Below are 24,618 nucleotides of genomic sequence, written 5' to 3'. Positions count from 1 at the left end.
CCAAAGTGCTGGAACTACCCAGGCTAAGAAAGTGAGTCTTCTCAGAGGAACGGAGACCGGAAGGACAGAAAGGATTTGGTGGGCATTGCTGAGAGACACACCGTGACCCAGACACAAAGACTTCCTCAACATGCGTTCTATTACCACGTCCACATTCAGTCACAACCCAGTTCCCTGCTTAGAGAGGGGCGCACTCAGTACCCAACTGCTAACCCTAAGGACAGCCGAGGAGGCTGCCATTTGTCAAGGTCGGGTGCTACTCGCTCCAGCTTTTCAGTTTAATCCCACTTTGAAGTTCTACACTCTGTGAACTGGCAGGATTAACCAAATTCAACCGAAATGATAGGAGCTCCCGGCTTTTGGCCTCTTGGGCTCCGTTCTCATGTCTGGCCCCCTTAGGAGTCTTGCCTGTGTGACAGGACCTTCTTCTGGACAGGACGGTGCCAGAAGTACTCCAGGAATCTCTAGTCCTGCTCTGTGTTATGTAGCAGCCCGTTTTCTCTCTCCTGCAGAGTTCCTGCTAGCTGTGTCCACAACCTCTTTTCACAGGTTGCTCAGTATAAGGACTGAATGGCTGCCTTGGCTTTCAGTTGAGTTACTGTCCCTTTGAGGATGCGTATCTTCCTTGGGGACCTTGTGGGGAGCCAGAGAGCTGTTTCTCAGAAGGGTAATAGTTACCAGTTGACTAGAACACCATTCGGTTCCAAATTCTGGACTCTCCCACCATATTTTTCTTAGGCATAACCATGAGCGCTCTAGCACTGCCTGTCACAGGCTCCATGTGATTCCCCATGAGCCACAGGTAGACACCTCACGTACAGTTGGACCTGGCAGCCTGGTGCCAGGACCAGTTATATCAGTGGTTATCCCAGCTGGAGAGCTTTCACTTGCTTTAGGCCCAGCCCAGAGCTGGCAGCCTTCTAGATTGATCAGTCAAAAAATGGACTTTAATAGCAAGGAGTTTGACCCATAGTACAAAGGGACTTAAAAAAGCCAAAGACTGTTCTGACTCAACAGACCCATTTACCACCAGAACTTCCTCAAGGAGCAAGTGTGTGCTGCTTGCATTTCCAAGTCCTATATTACTAGTCTCTCTCATGCTCTCACACACGGCGCGCGCACGCGCGCGCACACACACACACACACACACACACACACACACACACACACGTATATTATGTGCCATATTAAGGCATCCAGAGAAACTGCTGACTCTCTAGTCCTGCAGACCACAACCATAACACAGATCTCTTGGAGGAGGTTGGAAGGAAGTCTCACAGTATGCATCTGGTTGTAAGAATAAGGGCTTCGCCGGGCGGTGGTGGCGCATGCCTTTAATCCCAGCACTCGGGAGGCAGAGGCAGGCGGATCTCTGTGAGTTCGAGGCTAGCCTGGTCTACAGATCGAGATCCAAGACAGGCACCAAAACTACACAGAGAAACCCTATCTCGAAAAAAACAAAACAAAACAAAACAAACAAACAAAAAAAGAATAAGCGCTTCCTTCAAAGAAGTATTTGGTTGCCTGACTTCCTCTTTGGGTGAAGTCTAGAAGTCAGGTAGGATATCTTGACTTTTCTGTGGTAGCTTAAGACTGGCCTGTTGGTCCAACCAGAAGTCTTTAGTCACAATGACCACTAGGTAACACTCAGGGGCTGCCTGACCTTTCCCATTCCTAAGACTCAGCTCCAAGGCTGGCTCCTACAACCAAGTCCATTAGTCACCCAGTCAGCTCTGCTTCTCCACTGCTGTGGTGAGGGGCAGCCCTGCTGGCCAGTTCTCCGGGGGAAGCCAGCTGAACCCCACCCACTTCTCATAGGCAGGGAGAATCCATCTTCTTTATCCTGCCCGAAGGCAGAGGCAGGTGGGGATGGATGCCTGCTAGGGACCCAATCAAACATTTTTGTCTCCTGAAATCTTAGGACTCCTAAGATTTTTCTTTTCTTGTGTTGGTCTTTGTGTTTGTTAAGAGCATGTGTGGGGGCCTTGCTGTGTTTCCCAGCTTGATCCCAACTCCTATGCTCAAAAGTCCTTCCATCCCAGCCTCCCAAGTCACTGGGACTACAGGTACCTGTAACTACAGCCGCTCTTGTGGTCTTTGATGTGACCTAGCATAAGCCAACATTTGGTCCAGATTTATGCTATTCATAAATTTCCTCAAAAATGGGAAAATCAGTTAGGGTCTGTGAGGTTCTATGTCGAATGAAGAGCCTCTGGTGACCGTGTGCATCAGTAAAGAAGACCTGAGCTCAAATTCCACTGCTCATCTTACTGAGCACCATTTCACAAGTTTCTGCCTAGTCTCTGAACAGTGTGTTTTCTCTGTTCTGTGCAGTTTCTTCAGGGCACAGTCTCTTCTTTTCCTCATGGGATGCTGCAGAGCGTGGACTCTATGTGTTGACCGAGCAGTAGGGTAGCGTCAGCAAAGGGAGGCTGTCTCCTGCCAGAGCACGAAGGAAATGCTCCTGTCAGCTTGTATTCAGTGTACTCTGAACACTGCTGGGCGAGGTGGTGATTTCTGCGACTGGGTGAGGCTGTGTGTCAACTGGTGGTGGATTTCCAATTTTACAGAACTAACCTCTGGGCTTATTTTTAAGCAAAATCAATGGCTACATGCTGCAAGGAGATTTCTACGTAATCACAGAAGGTCCCTCGTTTCACTCCTGTGGAGGGAAAGAGAATTTGAACTATCACGAATGGCTTTATCTTTTTTTTTTTTTTTTTCTGAGACAGGGTTTCTCTGTGTAGCTTTGCGCCTTTCCTGGAACTTGCTTTGTAGACCAGGCTGGCCTCGAACTCACAGAGATCCACCTGTCTCTGCCTCCCGAGTGCTGGGATTAAAGGCATGCGTCACCACTGCCCGGCTCACAAATGGCTTTAAAAGGTGACCAGTGAGGGATGGTAAGGTGGCTCAGTGGGTAGGGGTGTGGCCTCCAGGCTGATGACCCAAGGTTGATCCAATTCCTGTAAGCACTCTTCTGACTCCCACACATACTAAATGTAATATAAATAAATCGTCAAAGATTTATTTCTATTACTATTTGTGCGTGCATGTGTGTGTGTGTGTGTGTGTGTGTGTGTGTGTGTGTGTGTGTACCCTTGGAGGCCAGAAGGCGGCCTCCCTTGGAGCTGGAGTTACAGGTTCTCGTGAGCTGCCTGACATGGGAGCTGGGAACCGAGTTTGTCTACTCTGGAAGAGCAGCAAACACTCTGAATTGCTAAGACATCTTTCCAGCCCCCAAGGTAATAAAAAATACTTTTAAAAAATAGGTGTGCAATGACTTTCCCATCCTAAAGTGTGAACAGGGTCTCAATGTGCTTCCCCCGACTCACCTTCACAACAAACTCCAGAAGCAAGTCCCGACTCCCTGGGGAAGTGAGAGATCAAAAATCACCCAGTTTGACCCTCCTGTCTAGCAAGAACGTGGGTGGGGTTAAGTCTGCCCGCCCTTTCCTGGCTGAGACTTAGGTTGGAGCAGACTTATTCACGGGATGCCTGGGTAGCCCATGGGGCTGAGGAGACACTGACTGGCAATTCTGGGAGAAGATGGTAACCAGGACATCTGATGACCTCAGCAACTCTGTCTTCACATACTCCTCCCTTCGGATGACTCAAAGCCAACAGCTGCCTTCTGTTTGTCTGAGTTTCCTCTCAAGACAGAAAATCTTGCCTTGGGTCTCATGTTTCCCTGAGGCTGGGACATCAGGGCTACTGTGAGGTGGAGGAGGGCTGGTTTCTGTCTCCTACCCCCACCCCCAAAGTGGGGTGTGTGACTAGAAAAATGGCTAGTATAGAACACATAGTAAAGGTCCTAGCCCATCCTGCACCCCAGAGGCATGTACTAGACATCTGCAAGGTTGCCTTAGCCCAGGGTCATCACCTCAGAGAGACTCCAAACTCGGATCAAGGGCTCTCTCTAATGAGTGGCCTTGTTTCAGTCAATCTCCCCAGGGCATAGTCTGGGTCCCAGTTTTGTAACTCAGCACCCCCGTGTTGGTCAGACTGGAGAAGGCTGCCTCATTCTGTTCAGTTTCCTAAGAATGGGAACTTGCACATTGTAAACTCACCTTAATAGCTTTAAGTGAGAAATGAGAAATGCACACACAGTAGATTGCACACTGTGGTTACCAGAAGGCTAACTCTTCCCTTCTGGAGAGAGCAGCGACGAGGAAGCCATGTTATTGGGAGACTCGGTCTGCAGACAAGCCTTGCTTTAAATCCCGCTGTCCCAGCCATCCTGACTCCAGCTCTGTTAGCCTCTCCGAATTGAGCTGTAGGGACCCTCTACACCACGTGGTACTTATATGTGCTGCAATTATAATAGTGTACATGAAAGACACAAAATTCTCCCTCAAGGAGTTTATAGTCCTGTAGGGGAGGCAAGAGTCAAAGCCACACCATAATAATCCAACATCATGGTGCTGCCTATAACCTCAGAACACAGGAGGTAGAGGAAGGAAGGTCAGTCATCCTTGGCTACATAGAAATTTGAGGCTAGCCTGGGCTATATGATTCTCTGTCTCAAAGGGGAAAAAAATACCAAAGAATGTATGTTGGCAAAAAGAGTAGTCGAAGCTGGCATGTTGCAGCTTCACTTTGATTGACAGACTCTGGGGCAACTGAACTTAGGTCAGGAGGGGGTTGGGAAAAGGAAGGGGAAAGGCAAGAACAAATCAGATCCAAGAAACAACCAGTGCAACATCTCAAAGCACAGGCGCAGGCAAGGGGACGTGTTCGGACATGTATGGTGTTAGATGACCTTACTGTTGGGTGGTTTTCTTCTTCCTGGAAGAACAGCAAGTGATCTTAACTGCCAGCCACCCCTCCAAAGAACTTAGTGCATGTCAACCATCTGCGGTGGCCTCTTGATAGTGTCAAAAACCAAGGTCTCATTATGTAGTCCTGGCTGGCCTGGGACTCCCTGTGTAGCCCAGGTTGACCTCTAACTCAGTGATCTGCCTGCCTCTACCTCCCGAGCGCTGGGATTAAAGGCTTGTGTCACCATGTCTGGCTCACTGTGGCCTCTTGATATGGTCAAATGCCACGGCAAACGAGGCCCAGGAGGTGGCTGCTGGTGTGACAGTGCACTGTTTGCCATGCACTGTAACATGGTTCTTAGTGGTCATCGTCACACGCATATACAGGACATCCTTGCATGTGCTGTAGTTTTTATACAACAGACGGTGCGGTGGGTTTGCTGACAGGGGCATTGTCACAGACACACAATGAGTCATGTTGTCGTACAACAGCAATGACATCCCTGGACGAGAAGAATTTTTCACTTCTGTCATAATATTACACACTGCCACGTATGTGGTTCCACTGTCGACGGGCCTGGGTGGCACTTGACTATTTAGAAGGATGAGATGGAACGAAGGCTCATGCGGTGAGGACATGGTCATCAGGAGACTGTGGCATTGCGGTGTGAGGCCCAGAAAGAGGCAAAGCCAAGGGTCAGACGCACATTGGCATCAATCCTAAGAGCAGCAGGCATCACTTAGGACCTGCTGCAACAACCGGATGGGACAAACACCAGGTGATGGTGGTTTTCAGCTCAAGTTACTTCTCCTCAGGAAAGAGTCTGTAGGAGGAAGGTCTGTATGTGGTCCACCCAGAGCCAGCAAAGCAGCCTAAGAGGTCCTGGAGACTGGATGTTCTTCAGCTCTCTGCCTGCCCTGCTGGTCCCGAGTAAGTGAGAAGTGGTTCCATGTGTGACATCACAAGCAGAGGAACTAAACATGGCAACAAAGCTGTCTAGCCCTGGAGAGTAGTGACACGGTGACACGAGCCTGTAACCCCAACACTCAGGAGGGTGACAGGAGAGCGTTGTGAGTTCAAGGCCAGCTTAAACCACATAGTGAGGCTGCAGAGCAAAAGCCTATCTCATATAACAAAAGCCGGGGCTGGGCAGATGGCTCAGTCCAGCTGGAAAGAGCATTTAGTGTGAGGACCTAAATTTGAATCCCCAGCATCCACGTAAAAAGCGGCACGCACAGCTTGGTCGTAACCAACAACTCCCTAATTGGACTTAAGATGTACTCAACAGGGCTGGAGAGATGGCTTAGAGATTAAGAGCACTGGCGGTTCTTCCAGAGGTCCCAAGTTCAATTCCCAGCAACCACATGGTGGCTCACACCCATCTAAAATCAAGTCTGGTACCCTCTTCTGGCATGCAGGCATACATGCAGACAGAAACATTTTATACATAATAAATAAACAAATGTTTAAAAAAAAAAGTGCACTCAACAAGAGGGAAACCATGCCTGGTACTGGAAACCTAGCTAGTGAAGTCATGGTCATTAGAGGAGAATCTACAAGGATTTTACTAAACTCCCTAAAACAACCCATAAATATTTGCCTTTAGACCCTCAGATAAGTGTCTTTACCCATCATCAAGGAGACTTCTCTTTGTAACAGACAGAGACCACTACAGAAAACCACAGCCAATCAAACTGCACAGCTGTGGCGCCCAGTCCCAGTGGATACATCTACAAACACTCCCGCAGCTAAGGCTCAGGGAACTTTGTGGGAGAGGGGTGTAGCATGAATCTCAAATGGTCTTATTAATTGGGTTAATGCCGGAAGATCAGAAAAGCGGAACAAGCCACAGCCACCTCACCTTGCCAATTCCTCAGCTTATCCTGTTTCCTCAGATTGGAAGCTTCTGAGTCCTCATCCTGATGGATCTCAGCTGTACTGCTGCTCAAAAACCTAAAAACTTAACCAGGCAAAAGCTTCTAGTTTCTGGTCTTCATGCCTTATATACCTTTCTGCTTTCTGCTATCACTTCCTGGGATTAAAGTCTCACTTCCTGGGATTAAAGTCTCACTTCCTGGGATTAAAGGCGTGAGTCACCATGCCTGGCTGTTTCCACTGTGGCTTTAAACTCACAGAGATCCGGATGGATCTCTGCGTCCCAAGTGATAGGATTAAAGGCGTGTGTGCCACCATTTTCTGGCCTCTGTATCTAGTGGCTGTTCTGTTCTCTGACCCCAGATAAGTTTATTAGGGTGCACAATATTTTGGGGAACACAATACCACCACAGAGGGGGTATATAAGAGCCAGAGGATCAGGGAATTTGCTGTGAGATTGTGTCTCCTAGGGACATCAGAAGCTATTCTCATAAAGTCTCACCCACATGACTGCCCAGGGGTGAGCTGAACAAGTGTGACACCAATGGATGTGCCTAACTGGATGGGGGGAAAGCCCATGAGACCTCAGCCCTACACAAAGAACTACAGGCAACTGAGGAAGGCTGAGATGGAGAGAAGTGGTCCTCCCTAGGGAAGAGCACACCGACTGGTTGTCTAGTGCCCAGTGGTCAGCCCTAAAAACATACATACAAGTAACACTATATGGACACACAGGTTATGTTTAGGAATATACATGTATATGCATATACATCTATGCATGCAATAACAATGAGAAAAGAAGGCATGGATTTGAAGGAGAATGGGGAGGGGTGCATATATGGGAGGGTTTGGATCGGGGAAAGGGAAGGGAGGAATGTTGTAATTAAATTATAATTTCAAAAAAAAAAAGTTGTGTGTGGTCAAAAGCACCACCTGTAACCCCAGTGTTGGGGGGCGGGGAGACAGAGACAGGAAACACGGGAGTTCATTGGTTTCCAGCCTAATTTTAGGTTCAGTGAGAAACCCTGTCTCAAAGGGGAGTGATAGAGCAGGACACCCACATCATCCTCTGGCCTCTGCACACACATGCCCACGTGCACACATATGTGTGCAATTTCCCCTCCCCCATACATATAAAATTAGGAGAGCTCTCTTGTGGAGATTGCTGGGTCACCTGACTTTTGTGGCTCTGTGGTTGCCACTGTCTCTGGGCAGGAGGTGCCCCTTATTGGTATTAGAGGTCCTGGAACCAACAGAATTTAGAGATAGTATTTCTTTCTTTCTTTCTTTCTTTTTTTTTTTTTTTTCTGAGACAGGGTTTCTCTGTGTAGCTTTGCGCCTTTCCTGGAACTCGCTTTGGAGACCCGGCTGGCCTCGAACTCACAGAGATCTGCCTGGCTCTGCCTCCCGAGTGCTGGGATTAAAGGCGTGCGCCGCCACCACCCGGCAAGATAGCATTTCTAAAGGGCAGAGTAGTAGCTACCATACACACAGCCTCAGGGGATGTACCACATGTGAGGAAGGCCCCTTACCCTGTAATTGAGGCCCTAGGTGGATGGTAGAGTTATAATAGGAGATGATTTTTTTTTTTTTTTTTTGGTTTTTCGAGACAGTGTTTCTCTGTGTAGCTTTGCACCTTTCCTGGGACTCCCTTGGTAGCCCAGGCTGGCCTCGAACTCACGGAGATCCGCCTGGCTCTGCCTCCCGAGTGCTGGGATTAAAGGCGTGAGCCACCACCGCCTGGCAGGAGATCATTTTTGAGATGGCTTTTTGAGCTGAGATAATGATCTCATCCACTTCTCCCCTCTGCTGCCTTTTAATAATTAAGTAGTGAGCTGGGCAGTAGTGGTGTATGCCTTTAATCCCAGCACTCAGGAGGCAGAGGCAGGCAGATATCGGAATTCAAGTCCAGCCTGGTCTACAAAGTAAATTCTAGGACAAGTCAGGGCTTCAGAAAAACCCTGTGTCAAAAAAAAAAAAAAAAAAAAAAAAAAAAAAAAAACCAAACCCAAAAACTCAATAAACAACAGCAATAATAATGTAGTAATCCAGGACCGTGATGGGATATGTCCCTATTAATTCAAGCAGCTGACAGTTCTGGCCAAATCAAATGCCCTGGTTGCATACCAAACCTCTTCGGTTCCACCATTTCTGATAAAGATTCTGATTGGAACATACCAACTCACGTTCTGGGATGCCTGAGGCAGGCAGGATATCTGTGGGGAACAGACGGCCAGGTCTTGGCCTATGTTAGGGGAGCTCTGCTTCCTGCTCCTGGGGAGCCAGAAGTGCCAAAGAAGCAATTGGTTCCCACTTATCTGAGCTGCTGCTGCACAACCCCAGACTCCCTTGCTGTGGAACCCATCCTCCAGGGCCTATGGCTCTTCACTGAAGCATTACGTGGAACCAATTGGAAGCAAGGTTGCCTGGGAGGCGACATCAGGGCCTCCTCTACTGCCGGCCCATGGCTGACAGAGGGTTGGGCAGGGTACAGGATGTGCTCTTCATTTCCCCTGTGCAGCCGAGCAGAAGCCAGGCTCCAGCTGAGAGGCCACACTTTGGCTTCTGACCCTCACCAGATTCTGCACCCCTCCCCACCTCGTCCAAGAGCACTGCCCAGTGCATCACTCATGAGATCCCCTCGTCTCAGGCCGATCACACCTCAGAGCTGGCAGACATGGTGTCCAGGCAGACCGTGTTCTTGGAGTAGTTGGGCTCTTGCTCAGGGTGTTGGGCTAGCTGCCCAGTACAGTCATCCCTTACAGAATTCACACTGGGGCTCACTTGGAAAGACATTCAGGGACACAATGTCCTTCACAGTACAGATCGTGAGGAGAGACTGTATGTGAGTCACAATGAAGGGATCCAAGTTGGGCCCAGAATCCATCCTGCCCGCCAAATGGAAACATGGGCTAGATACTGTCTTAGGGTTTCTATTGCTGTGAAGAGACACCGTAATCATGGCAACTCTTATAAAGGAAAACATTTAACGGGGGTTGCTTACAGTTCAGAGGTTTAGTCCATTATCACCATGGTGGGACAAGACAGCATGCAGGCAGACATGGTGCTGGAGAAGTAACTGAGAGTCCTATATCTTGCAGGCAACAGGAAGTAGACTGTCTCACTGAGCGTGGCTTGAGCATGTATGAGACCTCAAAGCCCACTCCCACAGTGACACACTTCCTCCAACAAGGCCACACCCACTCCAGCAAAGCCACACCTCCTAATAGTGCCATTCGCTTCGGAAGCCATTTTCTTTGAAACCACCACAGATACCTCAAGAGCAAGCTCGGATTCCCCAAATGCCAGCATAGTATACCGCTGCCCGCTCAGCTCACCTCAGGTTATTTCTCTCCTGAACAGTCACTCACTCCCTTATGGTGCTGGCTCCCTGTCACCCCTCTGTGGAGGACAGTTGGAAAGATGGTATGCAGCACGTCCTTCACTGCGTCACTGTGACTGAGGATGCACCGAGACAGAGCTCAGCTTGCAATCCACGAAGCTCTCAAGTAAGCAGACAGTTGTCACCATCTCCCGGAACTCTACGATGTGTCTCAGGACCCCTCGTGCATTGCTTCTCTCCTCCTCCATGCCAGGGGCCCCCTGTCCTTCCAGTCCCTTCAGGGAAGGGACGAGCAACAAATCTCTGTCCCTGACCCTGAGCACTGACTTCCCAGCTCTCATCGGTCTGGGAGGAAGTAGTCGGCCCTCTCTGGGGAGTGGAAGCCTGGTGGGAACCAACGGGAAACGACACAGGAGCCTGCTGACCCACGAGCTGGCCAGGGCTTAGCCTGGAAGTGGCCAGCTTCACCTACACACTCCTCCTAGTCTTGGAACTGAAGGGATGGGGTGATGAAACTTGCTTCTGTAGGCATGACAAAGTGGCAGGGGTGGTTCCAAATGAGTCATGTGATGTAGGGATGTAGCTCAGATGCTAGAGGGCTTGCCTAGTGTGTGTGAGGCCAAGTTTGACCCCCCACACTGCCTAAGTCAGGCGTGGTGGCTGCCCAAGCTTCTAATCCCAGCATTAGGGCGTTGAAGTCCGAAGGATCAAAAGTTCAAGATCATCTGTGGCTACATGGTGAATTCCAGGCCATTATGGGATACATGAAACCATATCTCAATTTTTTAAAGTAAAATTATTTTTTTAAAGCACACTAACTAGGTTTGTAGCATGTTAGTCAACTTCTCTCCCAGAGAGCGAGGTGATGGACTAAACAAGGAGCTATTTTTGCCGGTATAACTAATAAATTCACCCGTAAGTGCAGCCACGTAAGTAAGCTAACAAGGCAATAGAAACCAAAATTAACGGCCCCCTCACCTCCCTTCACCCTTGTCAGTGACAGAAGGAAAGTGAGTCACTCAGAAGGAAGGTGGAGCCTTGCTGTAAATCCCACAGAAGTCAGAATGGCTGGAGAGAAGGTGGATCTTGGTTTGCAGAATATCTTACCTTGCTCAGACTGAAACACTTTAGTCCCTCCCTGTGTGGAGCGTGTGAGGGCGAGCCAAGCCAGACAGAAAGAACAGCACGATCAAGGAGTAGCCATTCCAAAGCTCCAGCCAATTAGATATTTGCCAACAGTGATCGCTGGACTGAGTCAATTCTCCCTGGCTGACGGCATTGACCCCTGCTGGGTGCGGGGCCAGGTGTCCTTCCTCTAACCAGTCCTGCACTGTGACTGAGGTCTGTGAGTGGCAGACCCATCCTTTCACTCGGTGTTGGACAGTGACCATGGACATCTGACTGCCAGGTGAGAAGAAGGGCTCCTTGCCAGCTCTTTGACTAAGAAGTTTCCTGAAACAGGAAGTAGCTCCTAAGAGAGCTAAATCAACTAGGGGGCCTGTCTTCAAGGAGCAGCATGGGGCTGGGGGTGTTGATGCACCAACAGTTTCTTCTCGGCCATTGGGATCACAGATGTACGCATTCATACGATCTTCTCTGAACCGTCCCAGGACCGGCACCCTGCTTACCCATCTTGTGCCTCCCTCAGCTGGCCTGGTGGGGTAAGTGGGACCTCAGAGAACCATTCCCTCAGGAAACAGGCCGCAGCATAGGGGACCAGTGAGGCAGCGAGGTGGAGAGGCAGAAGCCAGATACCCACCCATCCCCTGCTCTCTGTCCCGCTCTGGTGTCTGTACCCTAGTCCTTCGGTCTCCTGACTGCCTAGCCTCTGTGCCTCAGAGAGGTTTGACTTCCTGGGTGTGATCCCTGCTGGCCCCTCTAATGCTGAGGGGAGCAGCCTGGGAGGACATGGGGCATCCTGGGATGTAGGAAGGGAGCAGTGTGCCCAGGAGCAAGGTCAGCTGCCAGCCTGCCAGCGCCAGGCTCCCCCGCAAGCACTTGGTTTAATCCTCAGCGTTAGTTCCCACCCTCAGGAGTTCACAGATGAGGGAATATGTCAATTTAAGAGCCCAGGGTGAATCTAGATCTCTGGGCTCCAAGCTCAAGGTTCATCTTGTGACACGCACCAGGTTAAATCCTTGTTTAGAGGCTAAGGCCCCGAGGCTGCGGGGTAAGGCAGGTCTGAAACAGCCTACTCACTGCTGGATCAGTGCACCTCTGGCCTGCTTCTGGACACCAGAAGAAGAAAAGGCAGAGGAAAGGGGTGGGGGCATGAAAGGAGCCACTGAAAAGGACAGAGACATCAAAATGAATAAGATCCTTTTCCTTCATTGAGGCTGAGGGTCCCCCACTTCAGTATCAGCTCTGGCCCCATCCCAGTCTTGCTCAAGGTAAACATTTATTTTGTGACCAAAGGGGTCCAGCACCCAAACAGTGGGTATTGGGTCTCTGTCAGATAAGCAAGCTTTGAAGACCCTGGGGTAGTAAGATTTCCTATTGAAAAATGAATAATATGAAATAGTATACAGTTAGGGGGAAATAAGGAAAATTCCTGCTCTCTGTATATTTCTGCACATGCAGTGATCAGTGACTAGGATGACTGAAGGCCAGCTGTGGAGGTGCACACCTGTAATCCCAGTACTTGTGATGTGGAGGCAGGAGGATTGGACATTTAAGGCCATCTTCAGCTACACATCAGGTTCAAAGCCAGCCTGGCTGAGATGAGACCCTATTCTTCCAACCCCAAACAGAGAAAGAAATTTTCCAAGAGCAGGAGGTATCCCTGTCTCCAATCTCTTCTTTTTCAGATTTCCAAGATAGCCAGTGTGTGCCTCTGTGTGAGGAGTACCTTTTGTGTATGTCATAAAGGATCATTAATTATTAAAGAGATGTTGCTAATCCTGTCCTGTAGGTTTAATGTTTAGTTTGAGGCCTGAAGACAAAAATGTTGTCCCTCAACTCTGCAAGTGCTGCCTGGATGCTTAGGAAGGAAGGGGGAAGGGAGGGAGGGAGGAAGAGAAGGAAGGAGGGAGGGAGAGAGGGAAGGAGGGAGGAAAGTAAAGAGGGAGGGAGAGAGGGATGAAGAGAAGGAAGGAGGGAGGGAGGGAGGAAGGAAGGGAGGAAGGAAATGGTGTGATTTCGGTTTGCTTTTGTGACTGAACGATGCTTGGACCTGAGCTGCCTCCCCCCCTTTTGGGACAGTGACACTGCTTTCTGTGTCTTCCAGTTTCAGAAGATGAGTGCTGATCCCCTGAGGAGAGGAGGCTGAGACACAGTGTGAAAACAAATCACCAGCGTGGCTGACAGGAAGAGGAGCAGGGAGGGCTGGGACAACCAAGGTGACTTCCTGGAGGAGGCGGCCAGAAGCAAGGCCGAGAAGAGGTCCGGTGTGGGAAAGGGCAGGAGCCAGAGGGCCTGGCCTTGAGTGGGCCTGGATCCCCCACCTCCTTTCCCCAAAACCGAGCTGTCATCCCACCTCAGCTGTGGCCCTGAGCTCTGAGGAAGCCCAACCTACTCCAGCTCTGGACTCTGCCCAGGGATTTCCACAGAAGTGAACAGGCCAAAGCCCAAGCAGGTTGGACCCAGCCCTCCCCACAGCAACCCGTCCTTCTGTCAGTCCTTCCTGACGCTGCCTGCTCACTACAAATCCGTGAGTAGCACAGGGTCCTCTCTCCCTCTCTGCAGCTGTGTGTGCCCAGGCAGCGGGCAGTCCCTGGCCCTCGAGGCGCGCTGTGTGCCTGTGTGTGCCCAGGCAGCGGGCAGTCCCTGGCCCTCGAGGCGTGCTGTGGGCCTGTGTGTGCCCAGGCAGCAGGCAGTCCCTGGCCCTCGAAGCGTGCTGCACAAGCTTCACTCCTTGCGTGAGTGAAGAGATCCACTTAGCCAGCTGCTGTGTGAACAGAGCAGGATACCCATAAGGCTTAGAAAAGAGAGGGAAGCGCAGTAAGGAAAAGGGGACTTGGGGGCTCTATTTTCAGATAAGCTAAAACCTGAAAGCAGCTTCACCAGAAAGGAAGGCTTTGAATGGAAAAGTCCAGGGGGAGGGCTGGCTTCAGCTGTGTTTGGATCCAGGGGCTGGAACCCTGTGTTCAAGATGGACGGAGCGAGCACTTCATTCACTGGCAGTGATTTTCACCTGTTTTAGGAAGCGATGGACAGTGGCCTTTTCTGAACAGTGGCCGTACCAAGTGCAGACATCACTCCTGCTTTTCCTTCCTGGTGAAGACGGGACAGCTCACTGCTTCTCCAGGAATACCCGGAGCTTGCAAGGACTTGTCTCTCAGAGGATCTGAAGTGAGGGCAGGAAGGGGTCTCTCTCTCTCTCTCTCTCTCTCTCTCTCTCTCTCTCTCTCTTTCCTCTTGTTCTCACCTAGCCTTCCCTTCAGCTTTGGACCCTTCCTGACTTTTTGTTTGTTTATTTGTTTTTCAAGACAGGGTTTCTCTGTGTACCCCTAGCTGTCCTAGAACTCACTTTGTAGACCAGACTGGCCTTGAACTCACAGAGATCCGCCTGCCTCTGCCTCCCGAGTGCTGGGATTAAAGGCGTGTGCCACCACCGCTCAGCCCTTCCTGACTTCTTTGTCTTTCAGCTGAAAAGCCTGGCACATGGCAGACGACACGCGGAGGCAAAGAGAGTCCGTCTCTCTCACACCTGTGGCCCACGGCCTGGAGAACATGGGGGCTGAGTTCTTGGAAAGCATGGTCTGTCCGCTTCCCGTAGCATCTCCTCGGCTTGACCATGGCTCACGGGTGGGAGGGGCCTTGGTCTGCCTGCTTCCCTCACTCTGTCCTGCTCACCTCTGTGCACAGAGCGCCCCTCTCCCCAGCACAAAGCATATCCTTTATTTCACCCCTTAAACGGGTCCTGAATACCCACTGTGTGCTGCCTTGCCTGTCCTCACCTGAAAGGTCAGCAAAGGTCCCAGGAGGGAAGAACATTTGATCCACAAGAAGAGGAGAGAGGCAGATGATGGGGTGGGGTGTCTGAGGAAGCCTCAGCTTTCAAAGAACTTGCAATCTTGTCTTGGCTCCCCAAAGGCCAAGCTGAGGACCACATCTCCAACTGTGAAGCCTAATCTGATAACCTCCGTTCCCCCCCTTTCCTAACCAGGCTCCCTCTTTTTTACTAATAACACATGGACAGGGAGGCAAGAGGTGCCCTGGAGTCATATAGGGGGGTGGACCTGCTGGGACCTTCCTTAGGTATTTCCGTCTGGTCTCCAGGAAGCCACCGTGTGTCTGTACACAGTAGGTGCCCAATGCATGCTTTGCAGAATTTAGTTAAGTAGCCCCCTATTTCCCATTCAGGAACCCAGTCTCTATGTCCACTCATGAGGTGCCTGTGTCTGCAAGGTGGCTTTCCTATCTATCACCATGCCCTTCAGGCACAGCTGTCTCCTGGTGGGAAGACTGGTCCTGACTGCTCCCTGCTGGTTTCAGGAGGAAGGCCAGCTCCCGGGTGGTAACTCAAGCCAGTCGACTGAGGGCAGAGGCAGCTGGAGCAAAGCAGAGACGAAGCCCAGATGGTAGGTGATCTTTGTGAGGGACTCAGGTCACAGGAAAGAGGATGAAAGTCTGTCCAAAGGAAGTCCAGGGAAGGGAGTTCTGCAGGCCTCTGCCTCAGGGCCGAGCCGGGCCCAGCACCCACCTGTCTGCTTGTAAGCAGCCAGGATGTCATCCCAGTAGGAAGCCCAATGTGTACATGGGGCTTCTCAGGCCCCGAACTGGCCAGGCCTCCCTGCCACCTCCCTCATCTGCCATTTAGTTGCTGAGCCACTTTGGGGACTCCAAGACTAGGTTTGTAACACTCCTGGCCTGGGCCAGACTTCCCACTTTATACAGAGAGGAAGGGACCAACCCACAGGGTCTGGTGTGAGTCTAGAGAGTCCTGGCTGGCCAAATCCAGCTCTGAGCAGAGCAGGAAGGACACCCCAAGGACAGGGTGTGGCAGTCAGGGGATCTTCTAGCTTCTTGGGGGGACTAGAGAAGATGCCTTGTTCCCCCAGGTGGGGAACTCTTGCAACAGCAGTGGAGGGTTGAGTGTTATGAGCAAGGAGGCGCTTGGCCAACAGGGCCCTAGAGGAGAGTTGGGTAGCAGCCCTTCCCCCAGGGACAGGCAAGTGACCAGCTGGCCAGAGGACTAGTGTCTATTCTGGACACCCGCGGTAGTGGGGTGGCCGACTGCATACTTTTACGTGTCTTGTCTCTTGAATAGGCACTGAGGACTCAGACAATAAATGTTCCTGTCCCAGGGGAACCAATACAGAGCCGAGAACCTCTCCATCTTGCTCACTGGGCAGGTGGAAGCAGGGAGGAGGTCGGACAGCCATGGTGGTACTTTTCTGAATGCCCATAAGCCTCTAGCTATGGGTTAGTTCCCTCTGTCACCCAAGAGCAGGGGTGGCCTTGCAAATCTCAGCATGTGCAGAACCATGGCTTGTGTCTTGACTATGGCTGCTTCTCAGCCTTGTCAGGTAGCAAGGCCAGCCTGGGCTTATCCCATTACTGCACTGGGAACATACCTGAGTAGCTTCTACCTGCGGGTTTGGGGGCTCTCCAGTGGGGTGGAAGTTGGGGGCCACTTATGAACGCTGGCGATCCTCTCCTCAGGAGGAGCCTGCAGCTGACCGTGCGGATGACAAGCTTCTTCAGGGAGCACAAGCAGCTGTCTGAATGGATCCTCACAGGCCTGCTCTGTACGGGTAAGTGGGGACCCACCCTGCCCCATTCCGAAGACAGCCACTGCCCCTCTAGTCTCCGCATCACAGAGCAGGCTCATTCACTCACCCCATCAGTCAATAAGGCTCATTCACTCACCCCATCGGTCAATAAGGCTCATTCACTCACCCCATCGGTCAATAAGGCTCATTCACTCACCCCATCGGTCAATAAGGCTCATTCACTCACCCCATCGGTCAATAAGGCTCATTCACTCACCCCATCGGTCAATAAGGCTCATTCACTCACCCCATCGGTCAATAAGGCTCATTCACTCACCCCATCGGTCAATAAGGCTCATTCACTCACCCCATCGGTCAATAAGGCTCATTCACTCACCCCATCGGTCAATAAGGCTCATTCACTCACCCCCAATAGGGTTTGCTGAAGCACCAACTCGGCCAGCTCAAGAGAGGAACTCAGGTCTCCATCAAACCTAACTGGATCCCATTCCCAACGAGCAACAGAGATGCCCAAATATGCTTACACAGTGCAATAAGCCACCTGGGAGGATGGTAACCTTCAGAGCTACGGTCTTGGACCAGCTAGGTACAGGAGAGGGCAATGAGAGTTGAGACCCTCCCATACCCCACCCCTCAAAGCACAAAGGTCAGGGAGCAAAGGTGAAAACTGGCAGGGTGTGGGCTTTGATAGTCTGGTGCGGCTGGAGGGTAAAGTTTCTGCAGGGTGCCCAGCCTGAGTCTCCTGAGGCTGGAGGACTCTGAAGGGCCTGGTAATCAGGAGCGAGGGAGGCAGTTGATCTAGTCAGGAACTTGGATTTGACCCTGAAGTCCAGAGATAGGCACGGAAGGATTTACACTGAGAACTGTCCAGATTGACATCATACCGTGAGACCAAAAATGGTTGCAGGAGAGACAGGGGATCTGAGAATCAAGGGAGTGATTGGTGCTTGCCGAACCTGGGAAGTGACGGTGCGTGCAGGATGGAGGAGGTCTCAGGTTAAGGCTCCTCAGCTTCCTGCTTGGAGGATGGGGGGTTGGGTAGAAATGGGACACGATGGTTCCTTCCACAGAGCACAGGTGGACGAGGTGGTCTCCACAGGGAGGGAGAAATCAAAACCATTTTCTAGGGGTAGAATTTCTAAGCCATGAGCAGACGCAGTCGTTTCCAAAGGGTCTTCGCAGAGTGATTTGAGAAATGAGTTAGGGATGGAAAGTCTGGAACCAGCTACATATAAAGAGCTTGCAGAAGCCGAGGCCTTCAAAGAGGGAAGGACCAACAGAGGGTCAGGGATAAGGGCTGAGCAGTGTCCACTGATTTAGGGACAGGAATGTAAAGGTGGCTTTAGGGTGGTGGCACAGACCTCTAATTCTAACACTCGGAAAGCAGAAGCAGGCAGATCTCTGTGAGTTCGAGGCCAGCCTGGCCTACACAGTAAGTTCTAAGTCAGTCAGAGTTACATAGTGAGACCCTGCAATAAAAAACGGGGATGGGTGAGGGGTCCGGCAGGGGAGACGGTGAGTGCACATGACTACCTCTTTTTGTTTGTTTTTGAGACAGAGTCTCACTTTGTAGCTTAGGCTGGCCTAAAGTTCACTGTATAGTGCAGGCTAGCCTTGAAGTCATGGCAATCCTCCTGCCTTAGACTCCTGATTGCTGAAATTATAGGCATGAGACACCATTCCCTGCTGAGAGCGAGAAGGAAGTGCTAGGGTCAGGGTGTGACTAAAGGTTGAAGACAGCTGTTGTCTTCTTCTTCTTCTTCTTCTTCTTCTTCTTCTTCTTCTTCTTCTTCTTCTTCTTCTTCTTCTTTTGGTTTTTCAAGACATGGTTTCTCTGTGTAGCCTTGGCTGTCCTGGATCTCGCTCTGTAGGCCAGGCTGGCCTTGAACTCACAGAGATCCGCCTGCCTCTGCCTCCCAAGTGCTGGGATTAAAGGTGTGCGCCACCACCGCCCAGCTCAGCCTTGTGTTCTTGTTGGGAGGCAGTTGGAACATATTTCTGAGCTCAGGAGACTTTTAGACTCTTTTTTAGAAAGAAGATGAAATAATGACATGCTGGTGCCTGGAAGATGGGAGGAAAGGCTAGCCTCATTTATATAGTGAAGTGGAGGCCAGCCTGGGCTACGTTAGTCCTTGTCTCCAAAAACAGCTCGGTCAGGAAGACGGTGGCTGAGTGGCCAAACACACTTGTCACAGGAGTCTGAGGACCTGAGTTCTGTCCCTGACACCCAGTTAGGTGTGGAAGGGGAGAGCGGGCTCCCCAAAGCTGTCCTCTGACCTCCACACCTGTGCAGTGGCACCTGCGTGCCACCCCATGATAAATTCCAGTTTTCTTTTTAAGTGGCCTGGGGTTGCAGCTCACTCAGTAGGGATCTCACCTAGTGTGTGTGCACAGAGCCCTGGGTTCAGTCCCAGCACGACACAAAACAGCACTGGCACGTCCTCGACTTGCAGCACTCGGGAGATGGAGGAGGCTAGGTCAGAATTCAAGGTCATCTTTGGCTACATGGTGAATTGTTTGCCCTCATGGGCCTATGAGACCCTGGACTTGTTTGGTTGGTTAGGGTTGTAACTCAAGGTTGTCTTTGCTCCGGGAGGGAGACAGGTCTTGCAGCTGGAAGGGGTAAAGAGAGTCCTGCTCCGTGCAAGCTCCCTAGTGAGAGAAGGGGAACTTCATTTGTTCAGCTTGATTAACTTCAAGTCTGTCATCTCCGGAGTGACCGGAGCTTGATTTCTGTGACTCTGGACTGTCCTTCAGAACCCTTTCTCCAGCAGGCCCTCGCCACGACCATTCCTCAGTGTCTACCGACCCGTCTGCTTCTGCGACAGTCCTAGCTTTTCTCAGGGCAGGTGACTCTGGTGTCTCCTTTCTCCAGGGTGCACCCGCCCTGGGCTCCCACCTCCCCACCTCTCTGCACCACTGCAGGGCTGTTCCAGAGCTTCTGCGCTTGCTGTGGGGTGCAGTGCTCGAGAGTTCCGCCTACCTGCAGGCCATACACAGCATTCCTCTCTGAAGGCCCGTGCTCTGTTGGGACTCCTTCAGGAAGAAAGGCCTAGGGTCCCTCAGCTTACCATGCCACAAACACCCTGGCTTAGCCCAGTTTGTGAGGTCCACGCCTCAGTCTTCCGGTCCCGGCCCCAGGACCCTTGCTGTGTCCTGCTGTAAGTAATCTGAGAGCAGGTGGCAGGGTAAGGTGAGACTCACATTTCCTTGAATGCTTCACCTCACATTTTCCATTGGTGGCCAAGTCCTTTCCACTATTCAAGAGCCTTGGATTTAGAAACTCAAAAGCCAGGGAGAAGCATTCCCCCTCAGCTGTCACCATATTCCTTTCCTGAGGCAAACACCCAGACTGGCTCAGTGGCCCACAGGAGAGTCAGGCCAGGGAAGAGGAAACTCTAGGGGTAAACTGTTGTTGGTGAGGCTGGAGGATGGCTCCACCAGTACAGTGCTTGACACACAGGTCCCCAACATCCACGTGGAAAACTCCATCATGAGTGTCCTCTTTGGTAGGAGATGTATTAGTAGTGTTGTGGGGTGTCCACCAGAGAAGACTGCTGGGACACATCTTTATTAGCCCGCCAGCGACTACCCTGGGTGTTCAGGATCCCAGTGTAGTCCCCAGCCTTTCTCAGAGCGAGCTTTTAAATGCAAAAACCATGTCCTGGGTTGACACACTTCAGTTAACAAGAACAATGAGCCAGAAGCGAAACTACAGAAGCCAAAAAGCAAGGTTAGTACATTCAGAGACTTTCCCAGAACTGTGGACTTTGATAGATTAGATCTTTGTTTTCGTTTTGGCAGGTGGTGCTGTCTATGTGCTGAGTGTTATGGCCTGGCATCATGGTGTCATTCCATCATGAAGTCAGTTGTGCTAAGGTCTGGGGCCCTGTTACAATGCAGTTCTTAATACTATGGGCAGGCAGCGTGGCAGGGACTGGATGAGTGTGGGCCCCGGAGACAGAGTGGGGTTCCTTCTCTTAGAGCAGTGGTTCTTAACTTCCCAGTGCTGCGACCCTTTAATACAGTTCCTCATGTCACAGTGACCCCCTTTAATACAGTTCCTCATGTCACGGTGACCCCCAACCATAAAATTATTTTCATTGCTACTTCATAACTGTCATTTTGCTACTGGCATGAATCATAACATAAATATCTGATATCCAGGATATTTATGACCCACAGGTTGAGAACCACTGTCTTAAAGATTTCAAAGAGAGGAGGGCAGTCACGTGCCAAGTAGTTAATGAGTAGTCAATAATATGTGCTTGTAGTCAGGTTGCCTGGGCAGCAGGGGAAGGCGGAAGCGATCCTCCTTAGCTAAGGCAGGGTCACAGCAGGGGGCTTATCAAGTTCCCAGAGTCGAGTAACCTGAGCTTGCTGAACTCTTAGAAATGAGGATTACAGACCCACAGACCTAGTGAGGTGCCTGCCATTTCTGTGAGAGCAGAGAGAGAAAGAGGCTGTGATGGATGAGTGTGGCCTAAAGCAAACCTAACTACCCTCTGCACAAGCAGGCACCCACACATACATAAACACGCATACACACACACACACACACACACACACACACACACACACACACACACAGGAAGGAGGGAAGGAGAAGAGAGAGAGATCGTTGATTAACAGTATAGGGTGGAGGCACGATCTGGAGTCATGGAGTCACGACTCACCCAGCCCGGTCCTCTAGACCTAGCATGGTGGCTCAGGCCAGGTGCTCTGTTGAGGCCCATTATGTCTCTCAGTCTCTGCCATCACTTTATAACGTGCAAAGGCCTTTTTCACACATTTTACCAGGGCCTCGGGCATGCTGGGCAAGCCTCTACCACTGAGCTGTGTCCCCAGTCCCCTAATAACCTTCTGAACAGTAGGGACAAGTGTTTCCACTTCTGGATGAGGAAAGCGAGGAGGAACGGAGTTAATTCCCCGCCCCTAATGCTCCCGGCGAGCACGAGGCAGAGCCAGGGTTTAGAGCAGCGGTCTTCCCCTGCTGAGCTGGCCAATGCCTCCTCCTGCAGCTTACATTGCCTTCCTGATCACCGCCTGCCTGCTGGACTTCCAGAGGGCCCTGGCGCTGCTGGTCATCACCTGTGTGGTTCTCGTCTTCCTGACCTACGGTCTGCTGAAGAGGCTTCTGGGGCCCAGGCTGAGGAAGTGTGGGAAGTTTCAAGGCCATTCTCGCCTGAGCCTCTGGCTGAAAAGGTGAGTGAGCCCTCAGCCTCTGGCCTCCTAGAGGAATGCGTCCCACTCTGCCTGTCCCCTGGAGCCCTGGGCAGAGGTGCTTGTTGGCTTCAAAAAGCATGGCCAGCTCTGGCATTTTACCAGTTTTTGGGATGCAAAGGTAACTGAGGGCTAAAGCCAGGCTGGTGAAAGTTTTCTATATTCAAGAGCCTGGCCACTAAGCACAGAGGCCTTTCCATGATGTCTTATTAGGTGGATCACCTGGGGCTAGCTTATCAGCCAGCTGCAGAGATCACAGATGCCTGGGGACGTCCCTGGAGCCCAGTTCAACAGGCTAGGTTGGGCCATGTGCCAACACTTTAAATTAGCCCCCGGGGGGTTCTGATATAATTAGCCATGTCTCTGAATAATAGTTTGGTGTTTAATCCCTGGAGTCCATGGTGGAAAGAGAGTACTAACTCCCAAAAGTTGTCCTTTGACTTCCACATGCATGTACACACACACACACACACACACACACACACACACACACACTAGTAATAAATAATTTTTTATAAAACATTATTTTAATAGTCCTAGAGCTTAAGAAATGGCTTGGTGGTTAAAAACATTACCATTCCTGCGGAGGACCCTTGTTTAGTTCCCAGCACCCACACTGGATGGTTTACAACAGCCTGTAACTCCAGCTCCAGGGGATCCACTACTCCGGCCTCAGCAGACACCTACATACTCATATGCACATACCTACCTCCCCCACATATATACACAATTAAAAATAAAACAAATCTTTAAAAACTATGTTTTGGAAACCACAGAGACACCATCAAGAGGAGAGGGAAGTTAGGAAAAAGAGTAGCAGATGCCCTGCCACTCTTTTCTGTGACTATGACTAAAAACTACAGACAGAGATATCTATAAAGAAGAAAGGTTTACCTTTGGCTCACAGTTCCGGAGTCTCAGAATTCCAAGAGGTTGGCATTGGCATTTGTTTGGCCTTGTGCTTCAGCTCACTGCAGCAGAAGGGTAAGCAAGAGCCCGTGGGAGAGCAGAAACAGCACAGGCCACCTTGATTTATACTGCCTGCCTGCTACCCACAGTAACTAATCCAGACCCGTGGAGTGACAATTCACTCGTGTCCCCTACGATTAGCCTGTTTCTGCAGGAGAGGACCTGATTATTTCTCAAAGGACTCTCCTTCCAGCACAGTGACAGTTAATTTCACCACGAAAAGCCAGCCACGGTGGCGAGCACCTATAATCCCAGCACTTGAGCTGGAAGCAGGGGGATGGCAAGTTTGAGGCCAGCTTAGTCTATACGAGACTTTGTCTCAAAACAAAACAAATCCAACGTGAGTTTTGATGGGAAAAACCACACCCAAACCGTAGCATCCCTGCCTGGCCCACCCCAAACCCCGTGCTTCTCACACACACAATGTGGCTTCCTGCCTCAACCATCCAGAGTCTTTACTTGGTCAGACATGGACTGGAGAGGCCAGAGTCCAAAGTCTCACCTGAGGGTCAGGGCAAATTCCTCTTAGCCGTGAGCCTGTACATCAAAACAGGTGTTTACTTCCTAAATATAGCAGATGAGAGGACACACAGTCCAAAGAGGTGAGCTAGACAGGAAGATGGGCAACAGGACCCAAGCAAGTTTGAAGTCCAAGAAGGCAAGACCCTAATTTTTTATTTCATTTTATTTTATTTATTTATGTTTTGTTTTTTGAGACAGGGTTTCTCTGTGTAGTTTTGGTGCCTGTCCTGGATCTCACTCTGTAGAGTGGCCTCAAACTCACAGAGACTCACCTGACTCTGTCTCCTGAGTGCTGGGATTAAAGATGTGTGCCACCACTGCCCGGCAAGACCTTAATTTAAAAAAGAAAAATCTATCTTGTTATATTTGTTATTGTGTGCATGCGCATGATTGTTGTGGGTGGGCGTGGATGTATGTGGAGGTCAGAAGACAACTTTTGGGAGTCGGTTTTCTCTTTCCACTATGGGGGGTTGAATTCAGGTCATCAGGATGGTGTGGCAAGCGATTTTATCCGCTGAACTATTTTGCCAGCTCAAGACCACAGGCCTCTACACCCACATTCCCTAGACTGCTCCCAGCATTCTTCGCAGTCTACTGGAAGAAGTCAGGCCCTATAGTTCTTGCATCCTGCACATCTGCAGGAGCAGCACCATGTGGACCGCTGGAATTCAGCCAAAGACTGTTATTTGTGCCTTCTATGGTGATGGCATATTAAACTGGAAATCAAACAGTGGCTCAGAGAGAAAGCTCCAGAGAGCTACAGTGTTTCTCTGGCACATCCAGCTGAGTTCTGATTAGCGAATGCCTCTGATGAAACTATCTCAGAGACCCACCCAAAAGGATGGGAGGCTATTAGGTCTGGAATTGCCGAGAGCCAAGGAGAGGGTCTGTTTCCAACCATCAGAATAAAGAACCTGTAACCCACAGGGCATTGTCTAGAGTACTAGGAAGAGTCACTCTTTCCCTGGGTCCCTAAGGGTGCGTGTGTGCGTGCGCGCGCGTGTGTGTGTGTGTGTGTGTGTGTGTGTGTGTGTGTGTGCGTGCGCGCCTGAGATGCTAAGGCTGATGGCTTCTTATCTCTCTATCTCTCTCCTGTAGAGGTCTAGCCCTTGCTGCTGCCCTAGGCCTGATCTTGTGGCTATCTCTGGACACCTCCCAGCGGCCTGAACAGCTGGTGTCCTTTGCGGGGATCTGTGTGTTCCTCGCTCTTCTCTTCGCTGGCTCCAAGCATCACCGTGCTGTGAGTGTTCA

At 50.8% G+C, this 24,618-nt stretch overlaps 1 protein-coding gene across 6 annotated transcripts in view; it reads left to right on the top strand.

Moving 5' to 3' along the window:
• The first annotated feature begins 11,103 nt into the window (after positions 1–11,103).
• The window catches only part of Slc28a1 (solute carrier family 28 member 1), a 51,594-nt gene continuing 38,079 nt past the window's right edge, over positions 11,104–24,618 (top strand). Inside the window, exons 1-10 of one of the 6 annotated variants that reach the window (XM_059272359.1) lie at positions 11,108–11,637; positions 13,203–13,314; positions 13,457–13,550; positions 13,661–13,833; positions 14,118–14,266; positions 14,563–14,674; positions 15,413–15,498; positions 16,583–16,674; positions 21,675–21,858; positions 24,466–24,607. In XM_059272359.1, the coding sequence (XP_059128342.1) occupies positions 14,579–14,674; positions 15,413–15,498; positions 16,583–16,674; positions 21,675–21,858; positions 24,466–24,607 (600 nt within the window). In that variant the 5' untranslated portion in view covers positions 11,108–11,637; positions 13,203–13,314; positions 13,457–13,550; ... (1 more) ...; positions 14,118–14,266; positions 14,563–14,578. Of the gene's footprint in view, positions 11,638–12,100; positions 12,367–13,202; positions 13,358–13,456; positions 13,626–13,660; positions 13,834–14,117; positions 14,267–14,562; positions 14,675–15,412; positions 15,499–16,582; positions 16,675–21,674; positions 21,859–24,465; positions 24,608–24,618 lie in introns of those variants that run through there. The other 5 variants (XM_059272358.1, XM_059272360.1, XM_059272357.1 and 2 more) reach the window with 5 other exon arrangements.

This window comes from Peromyscus eremicus, chromosome 1, assembly GCF_949786415.1.
Source record: "Peromyscus eremicus chromosome 1, PerEre_H2_v1, whole genome shotgun sequence".
Classification (NCBI taxonomy): Eukaryota; Metazoa; Chordata; class Mammalia; order Rodentia; family Cricetidae; genus Peromyscus; species Peromyscus eremicus.
This window is presented reverse-complemented; position numbering and strand designations above follow the sequence as displayed.